General features: G+C 41.9%; 1 protein-coding gene across 2 annotated transcripts in view; it reads left to right on the forward strand.

Moving 5' to 3' along the window:
- The window catches only part of LOC146854842 (butyrophilin subfamily 2 member A1-like), a 181,182-nt gene that overhangs the window by 138,422 nt on the left and 24,796 nt on the right, over positions 1–17,964 (forward strand). For both annotated transcript variants that reach the window (XM_085652217.1, XM_085652218.1), the window contains exon 3: positions 3,422–3,775. In XM_085652217.1, the coding sequence (XP_085508343.1) occupies positions 3,422–3,775 (354 nt within the window). The remainder of the gene's footprint in view (positions 1–3,421; positions 3,776–17,964) is intronic.

Raw genomic sequence — 17,964 nt, forward strand, 5'->3', positions numbered from 1 at the left:
GCTTCAACATTCTAGCAAACCACTTCCACAACAAGATATTCACCATCTACAGAAACTTTGAGCCACAACCCACTGACCTCCGCAGCCTGCTCACTCCAACTGAAGCCTCCCCTAACCAGCTTCTCATCGCATGGGAAGAGTTCACCACACCAGACACCACAGCCATCATGAACTCCATCCACTCAAGAGCACCCAGGGACCCCTGCCTCCACCTCGTCTTCAACCTAGGAAGCAACACGATCAGCCTCCAAGTCACGACCATCCTCAACTCATCCATCCCCACAGCCTCCTTTCCTGACGCATGGAAACATGCAGCAGTCAGACCCGTCCACAAGAGACCCTCCACTGACATGGGTTAACTCCAGAACCACTGCCCCATATCGTTTCTCCCTTTTCCCACTAATATCCTGGCGAAGGCCATCAACCAGCAGCTCACTGGAAACCTAGAGAGAAACAACCTGCTAGATGCCTCCCAATCTGGTTTCTGTCCCGGCCACGGCACTGAGGCTGCCCTGATCACCGCCATGGACGACATCTGCACCCTACTCAACAGTGGAGAATCGACATGCCTGATCCTCCTCAACCTCTCCGCAGCCTTGGACACTGTATCCCACCACACACTCATCAAGAGACTGCACCAGATTGGGATCAAGAGAGACGCACTCAGATGAATTGCGTCACACCTCATGGATTGATCGCAGGGAATCTGCCTATCTGCCTTTACTTCAGAACCCACAAGTACCATGTGCAGCGCCTCTCAAGGTTTATCCCTCAGCCCCACCCTTTTCAATACCTACATGACACCGCTAGTGACATCGTCAGAGCCCACGATCTCAACATCATATCCTACGCCGATGATACACAGCTTATCCTCTCGGCAGACCCCACCACCACCAAGTCCAACTTCCACAACTGCATGAAAAATGTCCTAGACTGGATGAAGGACAACTATTTGAAGATCAATCTTTGGCAACCACGCCTCCCTCTGGAATGACACCTGGTGCCCTGTCGAACTTGGATCCCCTCCTGCACCAAAAAGCCACACCTGCAACGTAGGTACATCCTGGACAGCAAACTTACTATGAAGCGTCAGATCAACGCAGCCTCTTCCACCTGCTTCAACACTCTTGGCACGCTCCGAAGAATCTTCAAATGGCTCCCCAAAAGAATGAGAAAGACAGTCACGCAGGTCTTGATCACCAGCCTGCTGGACTACGGCAACGCACTGTATGTAGGAAACACCACCACACTCATAAGAAGGCTCCAGATGATACAGAACTCAGCGGCCAGACTGATCTTCAACCTGCCCAAACAGACCCAGATCACCCAACACTTGAGGAACCTTCACTGGCTCCTGTTCCAGAAAAGATGCCATTTAGGGTTTCTGATACACCCCTACAAAGCCCTCCACAACCAAGGACCAGTATACATGAACCTCTGGCTGAACTTAGACCAACCATCCAGAAAACGTCACTCTGCCTCCCATGCACAGGCTTCACGCATCCACCGTAGCCACAGCGGAGACCGCTCCTTCTCCACACCTCACCGCCAAGTCCTGTAAACCACTCGCCCCACTCCCCCCTTCACCTCAGAACATCACCCTCACTTGGTGGACTTCAGTAAGAGACTTAAGTCCTTGCTGTTCTGCTAAGCTCAGCAACCCAGTCCCTGGATACCCTCAAGGGGGATAGGCTGCACCTCCTGAGTACTGATTGATTGATTGAAGCTAATTTTGCTCCCTTTTCATAGAGAGAAGTCTATTTTATGACACAACCTCCCAAATGTTTGCTGCCTCTTATGGTTACATTTGCAGTTACTGAATATAAACCCTCATTATAGATTATTTTTCACAGTTAATAAAGTGTTTGATGTTCGTAAATCATGTTAATCTAGTGTATAATATATGTCTGTCTATCAAACATTTGTTGTTATATCATATGGTTAAATGTACACTGATTGTGAATAAGTATGTAGATTGAGGATACATTTTATTATGTAACACATGCATTTAGTTTAACTTCTCATTCCTATCTCAGTGTACCACTCTTTCACTTTTCTCATTTTTACTTTGGATAGACGTGATAAATTAAAAAATGGTTATTTTTCATGGGCACCTTTTTTTTTAGTTTTAGTAAAGTAAATTGCTATGTGTAATGTTTATCCTAATTTAACACGCCTGAAAGAATTTCTCACAAATGTATTCTGAATTAACTTAATGAATGCATGTAACATTTAACAGCGGCCTTTTAGAACGATGCACCTTTTCTTTATGGCAATAAAGTCAGTTAACCAAAATATAAAATTCAACAGGACTGGTTTCATTTCATTTTATGCTTGAGTACAGTGTGGGCCAAGAGCAATATGCTGTTGGAGGGTGGGGCTAGGAATAGAGAAATAGGATGCAGGCAAGAGAAGGATGCTCAACAGAAAGCAGCAGACAGAGAGGAGAGGAGATGAAATGGGGAAGGGGGCAAGGAGAGAGGAGGAGGAGGCCTTAGTGAATGCAGAAGAGAGAGATGCTAAGAGGGAAAGGACATTTTTAGGACTGAGTACAGTAGACACGAGTGGCAGGAAGAGGGAGAAAGGATATGACAAAAGTGAATATGAGTGAGGCAGCCAAGGTGGATACAGCACCTCAAACCACTTTTTTTGCACCAAAGCAGTACAGCTGTCCTGTCGTGTGTGTGGCCAGCTGTGCATGTACCTGAAATAAAAGCTGGAGGACATGATGTCATTCTCTGAAAATGAATGCCAAAATAGCTATCAGTTCTTCGAATCATGGGTTGATGCATTGACCATAGGTCTTAAACCCCTTCTCTGAAGGGAACTTTGCATGCGCCATTGCTTCACTGTGCATAGGCCAGCCAAGTACTGTTCCATGATGGATTGTCCCCCCGTGTGTGCACTTCAAGGCGCTGTGTGCACTGCTTCAGATTGTTGTCACTAATGACGGCCCCCTGGTCTTTGAAAAGGTTATGTCTGACTTGGGTCTAGTTGCTTCCCTTGATGCGCAGACTGAATCTCTCAGCAGTGTAACAATAATGCTGTGGTATACATGATGTCCATGAGGGACACTTTCCACAATGGACATTTTTCTCTGGCTTCAATTGGAAATTAAAACTGAGAAATCCTCATATAGCGATTCTGTAACTTCCTGTTTAGGATTCATTACTATAAATTCTACTTTTTGCATATTTTGTAAGTCAACCCTATTAAGCTAACCTTATAAGTATGACCTAGAATGCCATCATTACAAGACAAGCGCTAACAAGAAAGGAAAATACATTTCCTTTATTTGACAAAGAGATATACTTAGCTTAGGGATTTTTAGAATGAAGCAGCATTCCGTTAAGATTGTATGGTCACATCAAACATTATTAACACTTGCGCATCCAACTTATCTACTTTCCTGTTTTAACAGATGTTTTTACAGTCGAAAGTCTCAGTCAAACTATTGCAGCTGCTGTTGGTGGAGATGTGGACTTCTTCTGCCATTTAACCACTGAAGTGAGCGCTGAGATGATGGAGGTGCGATGGGTCTATCCCGAGCGCTGCTCGCCGTCCGTAGTCCACATATACCGCAATGGGCGCGATGACAACCTGAAGCAGGACCCCTATTTCCGTGGGAGGACAGAGATCCTTACGGAAGATATTGAAAAAGGAATTGTTGGCTTGAGACTGAGGAACATCAGTGCTTCTGATAAAGGGACATACGTGTGCCAGATCCAATCAAAGGCTGCATTTGTTGAGACTGCTCTGCAGCTCAAAGTATCAGGTGAGGGGTTAGTTCAGCGTCTTGGTATTGGTTCTTCTTCCTCATTTCCTTATACATGCATGCATGTATGCATGCATGTATGTATGGATGTATACTTTCTCTAGTGTGGAAAGCTAGCTGGCTAGCAGCAGGTAAGTGATGGAATGAGGATATGTCTTTGAACTTAACAAATACTTTTAGCACCCCCCCCCCTTTGTCGAGAGGACATGAATGTGTGAACCTTAAACCAGATGTTCTCTTATCTGTTCCCTTGAGCTAAACAAGTGCTGAAAGCTAGATGCTGCTCCCCGCTCAGTCAAGGTTCCTTTCTTCCTTTGTTTTCTTTGTGCCCTGGTGATACCTTGTTTTCGCAGACCTTGTTTATATACACTTGTAACCGATAGAGATTGACCTATCAATACAGGCGGAAAGCCTGAATATCCCCCCCCCCCTTCTAGCACTGAAGTACTTAGACCAATGTCATCACCCATCCCTATGTGTAGGGGTTCCATACATTCACCACACACTTGTCAAAGCAGCCTCACATGCAGCTTGGAGTCTGGTCAAAGATAAAAAACAAAACATATATAATAATTCTGAAATGTATTCCTATTGAAGGTAGGCAAATGAAACGATCATGAAACACTCATTGCACACTATATAAGGACACCCTGAAACAGCAGCTCTCAGAAGGTGTCAAATTCCGAGTTGAGGAGACCACTGAACTCCTCTGTTAGACCTGAATAGGGATAAGGGTAAGAGAAACACGCTGACTGCTGGGTCTTCCATGCCCCCAAATGCTGAGCCTTTTTTGGGCTATTTGGGGAGGTTTGCCTTAGGCTGGCATAAATTTTCGTTCATATAAGGTATCCATACCAAATGTGCATCCTTTTTTTCAAACAACCTAGAAATTCTACAAGTACCCACAGTTTGTGAATCCCTTTAGAGGGGACCAAGAAAATAAAAAACATTTAGTAGTTTCGAATTTTGGGGGAGAAAATGTGCTCATCATCTGCCCTGCTTTTGGCAACATGCAAAAAAACCGAATTTTTCACTACAGTTTTGGCATTTTTGAAAGAGGTAGTCTATTTTTCCTATTATTTAGGTTTTAACCTACTTTCAGTTTGTTGTGGAAACCGGTGTAAAACCCATGGTTGATCCAAGAAAAGTGTAGATTTCTGCAAACATTTCTGCAAAAATAGACACTATTCCAAATTTAGCACGGGGTCAAATGTTTGGATCCCTCAAAGATTCCCCAAAGACAATAAATGTTGAAATAAAGGAATATAGAAAATTAGGAGACAAAATTGCAATTTGTGACAACATTTTCCTCTGTAACTTTTTGTCATGATTGCTGATTTGCAAAAGCAATATGCCATTACATACGGTAGACCCTTGTGTTTTAGGTGTTATATATGGTTTGTACGTTTTCCCAGACCCTGAGGTACCCAGAGCCAACAACTGAGCTGCACTGTTCAATGTTTTTTCTTTGGGTACCGTATATAGACCAATTTATATGATTAAATATGTGGAGTGGAAAATGGGTATCAATAAAACCTATGTATTATAGAAATGCGCACAAGATATGATGTTTAGGAGCAGTGGTTATTTGTGCCTCTCAGAATTTGTGAGTACCCATAAAAGGATATGATTCAGAGAGTATTTTTTAAAATATCTTCTTATGTTCAAACTGGCTTACATTTGGAAGGCACAAATGCAGCAAAATCTAAATGTTCCCAAGTGTCCTCCGATACAAATGCTACCTCACTTGTGTGGGTAGGCCTAGTGCTCACAACAGCCTTTGTCCACTGAAAACGGACTCTTTTTTTTCCAGTGTGTGTAGCTGTGGATTTTGGGCCCGGCCTCAGACGACACCTAGGGAGACCCAGCAAGCCTGAATTTCTTTTTAAACAAGACAGCGGGGGAAATTCATGGTGGTGTGACTTGTGTGGCCCTCTCCAGATGTTTGTACACAAAATACCTTTAAAAATTCAAACTTTAAAAAAAAAATGGTTCCAAATTTGTGTGATGGGAAGTTCTGGAATCTGCAGGGACCCACACATTCCCTCCCACCTAGCATTACCCCAAGTCTACCAATGATAATGGTACCTCAATTCTGTGGGTAGGTGTAGGAAGGTGGAGTATTATGTGGTGATGCTAGTTAGGCGTTACCATGCAATACTATCACAAACCTAAAAGATGGTCCTTGGGTTCACACTTACACATCCTTAGCTCAGTCCTGGTTGTGTGGCAAAGAGCAGTTAGGCTTTACTAAAGGCACATGTGTTAAGCATCTCAGAGTACCAACATGGACAATAATTAATTGACAGGAATTTAAAAAATCCGGCACCAATTTATATAAATAAAGAAGATTTTTATATTCATGTAAACGCCAAAATGAACGTGATCAGATAAATATGACTGGAGTAATGGATTTCAGAAGAAAACATAAATCACAGCAATTCAAAATTGCAGAATCTTTTAATTGTGGTCAACAGGCAAAAAGTGGAAGTGCCAATCAGTCACTTGCAGGTCGAGTTATGTGGAATCCAATGAGAGTAAAGGTGATGTGGGTTCCAGGACCAGGCCACAGGAGTCATTTTACCTGGGCCATGGAGCCTGGGTGCACAGTCGTTCTGGCTGTCCCTAGTGACCTTGGCAGAGCTGCTTCTAGCGCTTACACATTGCTGCGGAGAGCAGAATGCAAAAACAAAACAGGGGGGCCACTACTAATATAAGATGAAGATCAGACGGATTTCCCTCTAGATGAAGCATCTAGTGCACGGGTCGGTTGTCAGACTGGCAACCAACAAGTCTGGGAAGGGGTAAGTACAGCAGTTGGATATTTCAACATCCGGTGGTCCCAAGGAACATGGTAGCTGCCTGTTACTTTGTGGCAGGTAGGATTACAGTTTGTATGATGCACTACACCATGTGGACTTGGGTGATCCCTCGAAGGACCCGATGATCAGCACATGATCCAGAGCGTTGTTTTAACTGTAGTTTACAGGTGACTAGTGCCACTAGTCCAAGAGAGTCTGAGGTTACTTCTTAATCTCACAGGGGTCCCTCTGTCTGGCTGAACCGACCTTTAGCCTAGGGCCAGCCTTGATAGCCCAGTTTCAGGAGTGTTGCAAAAGGTACAGATTCTCCCTCTTTTGGTGTGTGCAAATCCTGTTGTCGTCGTCTCATGTCTCTTCTTTCTCCTCTTTGATGGAAGTTGGATAATAACTGAGGTTCTGATGTCAGTGGTGGCCCTTAAATCCTAGATTTATGCGTGTTAGAGGTATGAGTGCAAGTGGCCAATGGGCTACTATCCCAGTGGCTAATCCACCCCTGAAGCGACCACATTGGTGGTTGTAGGTCACTTTCTCTACCCTGAATCCTCTATTCTACCACTTTTAAAAATGGCAGAACTCTTCCTCTGCTGTACAAACCAAGTAGCCCACCATAGAGGTATAGCTAGCCCTTTGGGTGTGTACTCCTCCTGAATATCTAAGGTTCCCACCTGCCTGGGTGCAGATATGTTTGGGGGTAGGGAATAGCTGTTCTTTTCTTTAGAGGAAGCTGGATGCATATCAGAGGCAGTGTAGCCTTTGAAGCTCTCCGCCTTGATGTGCTACTTCACTGGCCAGCCTGGGAGGGAGGAGGTCTAACCTCCTTCCTACTTAGGTGTTTGTTCATAGCTCCTGGGAGGGTTCCACTACCTGGCAGGAGGTCAGAATCCTGTTTTGGAGGCTGCAACCATGGGCTGACAGAGCATAGGAAAGCTGGGGCAACCAGGTGGGTAACCTCTAAGGTAGCTACTTGGATGCATGCCACATTGCTCCTGGCATGAGTTTCGTGTCAGGGGTGATGGTGGCATGTTGTTTGATTTCAAACACTACGTATTTAGGCAGTACCATAAAGGAGATAGCTACCTCAGGTTTGCCCGGGTGCCAGCCTATGTTATCTTATGGACCGTCCATCGCTTACAGCGCCCCTTGATAATGAAGGGCACATAGAGGCATTTATATTCCCACACCTATAATATTATACACCCTACCTCTTGGGCTTTTGGAGGTCTTCCTCTGGGGTGACTGACATATATTAAAAACAGCGCATTGACTTTGCCGCACTTGATGAGAGCAAAGTCAAGTTCGAGCAGTTTGCATAGCTTTCACTAGAAAATTGTCCCCTGAAGTCCTTACAAATGTCAAACTTTGGTAAGAAACACACATTTTCTTCACATTTATGTGATGAAAACTTCTCGAATCTGGTGGGACCCACAAATATTCTACCACACAGCAATACCTCAAGCCTACACATAAAAATTCTAGCTCACTTGTATAGGTAGGCCTAGTGCCTACGACAGGAAATGACTCCACATGCAACATAACCACATCACATTTTTGCCCTGAAAATGGACCAATTTTGGGAATGTGGGTAGGTGTGGTCATCCTGACCTCGGTGTGATCCATTTCTGTCACAGACTCTATGTCCAGACAAAAGTGGGACAGCATTTTTATCGGCACAAGCGGGGGACTCACGGTGGTAGGACTTTTATGGATTTCTGCACATTCCAGATGCTTCTCTCACAGAAATGTAAGGAAAATGTGTGATTTTAGGCAAAGTTTGAGATTTGAAGTGCATTATGGGTAGGAAAACCTCATGGAATCCATGCAGTGCACAGCTCCATGGAATCCCCAGGTTGTCTAGTTTTTCAAAACTGTCTGTGGTTTGTAGGTTGGTGGCACCACAGCACAGCTCCAATCACCATAGCTACCCGTATTGCCTGTCTCTTAATGTAGCCCTTTAGGGCCTTTTGTGTCTTGGTCTCTAGGCCCATCCAAACAAGTAGGGTACCATTCTCATCAAGAACTTTGAGTGGTAGGAAATGTGTGGCTCAGCAGATTCCAGAACCGAAATGTGAGGAAAATGTGTGTTTCTTACTAAAGTTTGACTTTTGCATGGGCTTCTGGGTAAAATTACCTAGTGAGACCATTGCAAGTCAGGCACCCCTGGACTTTCCTGGTTGGCTAACTATCAAAAATGTGCAGGTTGGCTAGGTTTTTCTAAGTTCGAGCTGATCTAGGGACCAAAATCCCCAGATACCCACATTGCAAAAATGTGATGCGTCTATGTTGAATTTGGCTTACGCAAACAAGTGAGGTATTATGTTTACCGGATCGCCTGGGAAAATCCTGGGTGGCAGGAAACATGTGGCTCCCTCCAGATTCCAGACGTTTCCATCACAGAAATGTGAGGGAAAAGTGTGTTTCTTACCAAAATTTGACCTTTGCAGGGGCTTCTGGGTGAAATTACCAAGTGAAAACCGCACAAGTCAGGCACCCCTGGACTCCCCTGGTTGTCTAATTTGCAGAAAAAAAAATGTGTTCTTGGTAAGAGCCAGATTAAAAATTTTGGTAGACATAGAACACTTTGTCAGCCTGGCAGAGTACTTAATGTCTAATTTGATAATGAAGGAGGGTGTCAGTGGTGAGAGGGATCCATTTTTCATGGGTGGCTTTTGAATGAGGATTAGCACCACAATATTTTCACTTTTGCCCAGACTCGCATAATCCGCTGTACAAATTTTCATGGGACTTACCTATTTATATAGCTGTTTATACAGTCATCGAGCCACTGTTTTAATCAAATTGGTAATGTTGGTATCATTGTACTTTCAACCTCCTCTGAAGAAGAGTGAAAGCATCAGAAATGCATTGCCATCTCTATTCAAGCTGTGATCCATAACATTGTTATATGATAAAAAATTATGTAAATCCAATTCAATGTGATATAACAATGGCTGGATAATAATGCACAGTGTTACTTATAATGTTTTGGGAACATATTATTGAACATTTTTGAAGCAATCAAAACATTTTGTATGTACTTCTTTGATTATACTTCTGGGAATTTTGAAAATACAGTAGCCTACAGGCTCACACAGTAGTGCACTTTGTTTCTAGAGCACCTTCGGGTGTGTTAGGGTGTTAGACAATCAAAGTACTAAACGTCTGACATGCTGAGACTACTCCGCCCTCCAAGTTTAGAAATAACCACCAAGCTGGCGGTCATTTAAAAAATATTGTCAGGAGCTTATGTCATGGGGGTTCCTGTAAATGTTTTTTAACGTTTGACGCACAGCTCTATCACATGACTGAGCTATTCATTTTAATAAAAAAAAAAAAATACTGAAGCCTGAGTTATTTCCTATGGTGAATGGGTCATTAGACAGCTTTTCACTTCCCCTTACCGCCAGTGTTTTCCAGGTGGTGATAGGCAGTAAAAACTGACCTGTATGTCTAGCCATCAAAATTAGGTGGGCAGACATAGAGATCAGCCTCAGAAGTCTATTACATAGTCGGGCCATAACCAAGCCAGAGATGGCTTTCTCTTCAACATAGTTATACCAACAGTCCGTCCGCATATAAATTGGGTGGGCAGACCATTATCCTGGTATAAGGATACTCTGTTTCCTTTGTGCGTTAGTGCCACAGTTATAAATCTGTCATAAAACATTTTACGTAAATCCACTGCTCACACCCGTTGGTTTTGGCACCTTCAGAAGTACAAGCTTTAAAGAACAGATACTAATCACAGTATCAAAATTTCAAAACTTAGCCTACTGAAGATGAGCGATAAAGCCCCGTCAAGGCACTAACCGCATTATCGTCCATTCATACGCCATTAATGCACCATACGCAAGTCTTTCATACTGTCAGCCACAGGCCTAATCCAACAAATTAGTGCACTCACATCAACATACATCCACCATTCAAGGGTCTATCACATTCAAATGCCACAGCACGGAGTCCCCTTTCAAAACAACGTCTCAACTAGTCATCAACCAACTTGCATACAAAATCAGCACAGAAAAATCTTTATAAACACATATGTCCAGACATGTTGATGATTTGTGCCTCTGCATCCTTCACAAATGAATAAAAAGTTTGGCCATGATTTTACTACCTGTCAACTATTTGCTTCCTTCAACATTCTGAACATTACCAAAGGCTTGCCTAATGAACCTTTACTAAGAGCCACAGTACAAAGTATAAACATTACAAGCAGGACACATATGTCACCCATATGTTTACTGTTGTGTGTTTGTAAAGTGTAATATCACCTGGGAGGGTATCCTGTCGTTGACCCAGGGGCAGTCAGTGTTGATCCATGTATTCACCTACTTGAACAGCCAAGTGTTCTGCTTCATGCTGAATGGAGTAATTTTAGAGACGTTGAAGATCTGTAGGGTGAGGTAATCCTGCCCTTTCGGAGCAAATTAGAAGTCACTTCTTCCTCTTCTGGTGCTGTGTATGCATGGGATGTGTGCAAGTACGCATCAGGCTGAGCTAAGGTGTCTGGAAGGTCTTTGTAATCTGAGACAGTTTTGAGGTATGCTCATGAAGTGCTGTGTAAGGTTTGAATGTGTGTGACAGGAGTTTGAGAAGAGCTGTGGATGGGGAGCTAGTAAAACTGTTGGAGGGGCAGAGTGTGCGCATAGTGGGACATTAAGGGAGGAACTGCCTGCTGCATTCTATATGATTTGGAGCCATCTGCTTTGTTGAGTGAGGGAGTAATTCAGTGTACGGGTAAGTGAATCACCGATAGGGTGGAAGTTGTTGGTGAAGATCAAGTGATGGTGATGCAGCGTGGAATCAAAATTTCTCTCTTCGTCACAGACCAAATACCTCACTAACACATTCAATCAATACATTCACTGGTGGGGCCCATAACACCAACATTCACACATCATTGGTCTGCCCTTTCTGAGAGAAGAATGTTCCAAACGCTGACATGAAAGGAATATCTTCTGTACTAACGGAAAATATATCTTTACATAAATATATATTAAGAATTTTCAATTCAACACATCTTATACCTCAACTCCTAGATATTCCTTCCACTTAACGATGGATCTAATTTAGTTGTTTCCACTGACCCCTCCTTTACAAAAAATTTCTTGGCAAGCTTCCACACTTTTCAAATTTACAAATCTGTTAGTAACTACATAAAAACGCCACCATTGTCCGCTTCGCTAACCAAAGAATAGTGAAAAGACCTTTTTCACAAGAATTCCGTCTTTCCCGAGAGCAGCGCTTACCTCTGCCCTACTATGGAATCGTTACTTCCGTTGATAAAGTAGCACATCCCTCTACCTTACCCTTCTAGCAAGCATTAGCTAACCGCTTCTCTAGAATTAAGACACTTAGTTGGAGACCCAATGCTCCTGAGAAATAAAACCAGAGTTTCGCAATTAACCGGAATGCCTTTCCATTCACGCACTTTCACACAGTAAAATTGTAGTACATTCACACAGAATTCTGTCTTTCCCAAGGACAGCGAACAGTCTGTCCTGCTACAGAATTATAACACTCGTTAACAAAGTAGCGCTTCCCTCTACTCTGTCCTTCTATCAAGCTCAGAGAACACCTGCTACCTTTTCAGTGATAAGCGTTATCAGAGTACCTTTTGGCTTCCTGGTACCTAAGACCAAAATTTCATGGTTAACCTTTGCTATCATACACACTTCTTCTCATACAGAAAATATCTCTGATGGCAAAACACGACGATGCTACCAAATCGAACTCAGACAATGCGTTGTGCAACTTCAATCGTTACACGTTTCCCCTGTGTACCTACAGGGCAACAACAATTCCGCCTTTCCCGAGAGCAGCGCTTACCTCTGCTCTGCTACGGAATTGTTACAAACTTCCGACTTCCTACATCCCAGAAGCCGTGCAAACAACATAGAACTCGACGCGACTCAACATAGAGTGTTAGTACATAAACCAATATCAATCAATAATCAATAAGCGATGTACAAGCAATAATCACCAAACCAAAACAATAAAACCATCATCCTGCTACCAGAAAAACTGATGCAGCGTGGAATCAAAATTACTCTCTTCGTCACTGACCAAATACCTCACTAACACATTCAATCAATACATTCACTGGTGGGGCCCATAACACCAACATTCACACATCATTGGTCTGCCCTTTCTGAGAGAAGAATATTCCAAACGCTGACATGAAAGGAATATCTTCTGTACTAACGGAAAATATATCTTTACATAAATATATATTAAGAATTTTCAATTCAACACATCTTACACCTGAACTCCTAGATATTCCTTCCACTTAACGATGGATCCAATTTAGTTGAGAGGGTAAAGTGATTTCTCAATCCTCTAACTCGCATCTAAATTTTAAACATTCTCTATGAATAAACAACTCAACTCACTTGTATGTAATCATTAATACATTTTTATCTAATTAATGCAAACCTTTAATAAATCATTATTCAAGTCACAGATCACCATATTTACCTAATCTGGCTATTTGTTGTCCTCTAAGTCAATCAGGTTGCTCTGCAGCACGCTACAGTCCCATAGATTGGGTTGAGACCATAGGCGTGTACAAACCAATCTATGCCCATTAAGTGAAAGCTCTTCAGTTCATCAGGAAATTGGGCAGCAATTTAGTCCGTCAAAGATTCAGGGAAACAGCTGTCCTGCAGTGTCACCGTCCTCTCCGTCAGCATAACGTCAGGAAAAGAAAGAGCGAGCACAACTCCCTATTCTATTGCATTTTTATAATAAAATCAATGAAAATTTGTAACAACTATCAGTTTTAGAGGGATCTCATTGGTGGGTTTGGGGTCGGTCGTTGAAGTTCTCACATAGTTCGTAAGGTTAGGTCATCGCACTTGCTGGTTCCGGTTTTTAAAGACAGTTCATTGTTCTTTGCCTCTTGGCTTCTCTCCCAGTATGTCCTTGGTAAGAACAGTTTGGCTGGGGTCAGGACGAGGCCACTGTTGCACATTGTAGTGCAGGCACACTTCACCCAGAACCTCGTGGAGTATTTTCAGTTGCGTCTAGCCAAAGGAGCGGTCATCTTTATGAAGGCCCAAATGGACAACTTAAGTAAAACAAACACAAAAAATAATTAAAACATGGAAATAGCTAATAAAATGTTAAACCCTCACTAATTCCCCTATGTGTATGTAATTATCTAGCATAATAGCAACATTCAAAGCGTTTATACTCACCCAGTGATGACATCTGGTGCAACTTACTCTTTACGTCACAAAAGCAACATATATCATGCAGAATTCTAATTTTCTAGTATTAGTATGCGTACATATTTTAGTTTACAATTATTTTAGCCATGCAAATGCAAATCCCACGTATATTTCATACATTAATAAAATTGATTAGTATTCCACTTCAAACATTTAATATGATTATAATTAATTAATTGTTCTAATTAATATGCACATGCAAATTGGGGGGGTATACAAAATTTTGTACTACCCGCTCCATCAATGGCATATGTATCTGAACTACTTTCTTCTACTTATTTTATATCCCTGTGAAAGCACACCTAGCCTAAATTCTTCTACACGTTCATTTCTCTGTCCCCTTAAAAGTCCTGACTAATCTCATATACTTGCCAAGTGAACCTTTACTAATGCCTTCCGTTACCAGCTACTTGAAGCTAAATAAAAAGTGTCTTTCTGCTCCTTCAGCTCACTTACTGCTAAATACAACTTCTTCTAGATTGTGGATGCAAGTTGGAGGAGCCCTCCAACTGAGTGAGGGCATCTACCTTTGAAACTAAGGCAAATGTGCTGGGTAAGACTGCCTAAGTTCCCCTATAGAGCACTTCAAAACCTAGCCTGGACTTTGTTTTTGCCACAGAGGGTACTCCATGACAACATGGCTTATGATGGGGGAAGTGCTCTCATCATGAATTGTAGCGAGCACATACATATCATGCCAATCACAGAACATGATTGCATATGCTGCTGGGCACTTGCCAGTATAAAACTAATTTCCTAAAGCCAACAACTACCTTTCATCTCAAGAAGTACACATTCAAATACAAGCCTCTGCAACTTTGTGCGCAGGCGTTATCCTTCTGAAAACTCACAGAGCTATCACCAGGGTCACTGAAATTATGTGGCAGAAAAGCTCCAAATTATCCAACAAGGTTGTGTAAATTATTCGTCAAAAAAGACAAAATATGCGGTATAATGCTGCAATGCTTTAGATAGTATTACCTCATTACTTTGTGATTTTAATGCATGATAATACTGCCTGGGCAATGATTTCACCTCATTAGCATCACTATAGCAACCAAATACAGAAATAAGCAACTGAAAGTTGACCAGTAAACGTTTGCGCAGGGCCTTACACTGCGTGTGACACATGCCACCACACTTTTAGTCAATCAATCAATCAATCAAACTTTATTTGGTCGAATATACGACCATAAAAGTTCAGAGAAGAGACAATTTATACATAGGGGAGTATAAAAACATAGGACAAACTATTAAATATCAGTTAAATTCACATCGCCAGTATGAATTCATAATACAAACGTGTTTCTCTGGCTCAGCAATTTATAATGAAAGAACATTACAAAGAAAATTAAACATCAAATCAAAACAAATCATGAGACCTCACAATGCCAATTTAACTTCATGATGGGTTCCTTTTTCTCAGTCTCAGGGCCTGAATTCTGAATTTGAAACAGCAAAACAGATCACTGGGGACTCTAAGCGCTGCAAGAAAGTCAAACCTTCAAGATGCAAATTAAAAGACCTCTCTTTAAGGATTGGTCATAAGAATCGGGATCTATAGGCTACGCAGCGTGGACAGAATAATATAAAGTGCTAAGTAGTTTGGCAGGAAATCTCGTCACAATGACAAGGTGGCGAGTTGGCAAATCATGAACCGGTGGTCGGGATGATCCAACGGTAATTACCTGGTAATTTCCCTATTCAAAACCACATTACCTATGGTTTACCGCTGTAAAGGGTGAAAAATGATGGATCTTTTGATGACCATGTTTCACCAAACAGGAGACTTTACATATATATGAAAAATAAATGTAAACAATATTAGAGGCAATAATGAGAGTGGTGAGTTATTTTAAAGGGTTTTATTTTAAGTCAAAAGTTAAGGTTTTCTGACTCTTTATTCATTAGTCAAATATCAATCAGGTTACAGAATTGAAAAATAGCATTAATACAGAACATATTACAGTCTGCATATAAGCATCACATATAGGAAGGGAAATGTGGCGCAAATTGTCAGTCAAAACTCTTAAAGAGTTTCTAAGAAAAAGAGTAAGTCTTACAAGGTTATTCAATAATTAATAATGGCAAAAATATCCCATAAAGAGAAATAAATGCAGTTTAACACCTAAAATCTAAATCTGTTCTGATCCTTTCAGCTCTTTCCCTCTGCCTCTGCTTCGCTGTGCTAGTCTGAGTCTCTGTCTCAAGCTGCACCATAGCCCCCACAGAATGCAGCCCCTCCCTTTCTCTGTGTCCAGCACAGAAACTGGGCCTGGCCCTCATAAAAATGAAAAAAGAAGAGAGAGGCAAAAAGCAAGGCAAAAAGGCACTCCTCCCACTTGTAAGCCATATTTCAAGTAAAAGTTCACGTGCTCAGTCCTCATAGCTGATCCAATCAGAACTTCAAGACACATCATCTCCCCATGGGCTGACTGGATACGTCATTAATCAGACTTGTTCCTGTTCAAATTTCAGTCTTGTGATTTATGAAAAAAAAGTGTGTTCTCACCACGTTTAAACAGGCTACAAAAATATGCAACATTTTGAAGGTTGAAGGAAGCTGTAGGCAGGATCTTTTATCAGAGCCCGTTCATTGAAAGTTGCAAGGGAAAAAGGAGCACATTCCAAACTAATGTTTCAAGGGCAAACTACAGTTTAGTCCACTAAAGCAAACTAAAATCACATGGTTTTCTACACTGTGAAACACAATTCAGCACATTTCTACTCTTGCAAAAATACATGATGCCATTTTAAAAGTACAAATACATTTTCTAAATTAATGTGCATTCTATAGTGAGATTACATATGGATTAATCACATATAAGCATGGCTGTTCAACTAATTAAGCATGTTTTCACATGAAAGCACCTCCAAACTGAAGCATTCTGATCAGGCCCTATGTTTTCATCTTGCTTGCGCCACAATCTGCGTGCCATTTTAAAACTCATGTCTGCAGCTTTTTGTCATGTAATAATGCATACATTTTATAGGTGAAATCTAAGCTCCATCAGGGAACCTCCCCTAAATGATGAATCATGTTCATACGAAAATGTGAAAGAGAAAATCTGTATTGGGGAGTTCTAATCCACTAAAGATAGGGCTCCTTAACAGAGCACGTGGAAACACCTGCATACTGTTGGACTGTTATCATGTCATAGGCTTTCTCCATTCTTAGGTTTTCCTTGTGAACTAAGAACTTTGACTTAACCTGCGCCTTGGTAAGACTGGTATTGGTTCCTGTGTTTGCCCATAGATGTGCAGCCCCAATACTTGCAGGAATAATTTGACATAATTCAACCATGGAATGGCCTGTGCATTGCTTTGTTTTAAACAGTCTTCTGCAGTATCACAAGTGAATATCAAATCCGGTGATAACCATATTTTGACTCATAGCATGATAGGAGCTTGCCTCACCAAATCTTCCAGGAAAAGTAGTCCCATTTCCTTATGTGTGATCAGGCTTGTAATGGATCTAGGGAGTCCTAAATGTTTGGACAGAAATGTATTCTCTACTGACTGTAAAGACGAAACCAGGGCCAACCCTATTCTCCCACTCCATGTGTGGCCACTGACAGACATTTACTGTTATATAACATCACTATTTCTTTCAAGGGTTTATGTCCCAATTTTTTTAGAAAATCTACCAAGTGCCTCACAAGCTGCTTCAGTAAATTGAGACTCTGATTTACCAGTCTATCCTAGGTCAGATTGTCCTCATAAAGGAGTACGGATATCGAACGGTTGCCCACTTTGGGAGGATCTGCGGTTAGGAACCTTAAAAATGCATTCATATAAAATGAGAAAAAAAAGGCGTCCAAAATACAACTTTGTCTGACCCCCCGAGTAACTGGAATCGGAGACGTCAAATCACCCTCCTGTGTAGAGCAAATCCTCATGGTAGTGTCTTGATGTAATCTTCTCTAAAAGAGGGGGAATCAACCCAGCTTGCCCCATAATCTCCCACAATTTATCTCTGTTGACTACATCAAAGGCCGATGAGGGGTCCATAAAGGTTGTGTGCATGGCACCTCTCCTGGCCTTGACATACTTATTTAATATATGGGGCAGATTAAGTGCTTGTTCAGAGTTGCCCAAGATTGGTCAAAACCCATTTTGGATCTCCGTAAAGCAG

Source organism: Triturus cristatus, chromosome 4_1 (genome assembly GCF_964204655.1).
Source record: "Triturus cristatus chromosome 4_1, aTriCri1.1, whole genome shotgun sequence".
NCBI lineage: Eukaryota > Metazoa > Chordata > Amphibia > Caudata > Salamandridae > Triturus > Triturus cristatus.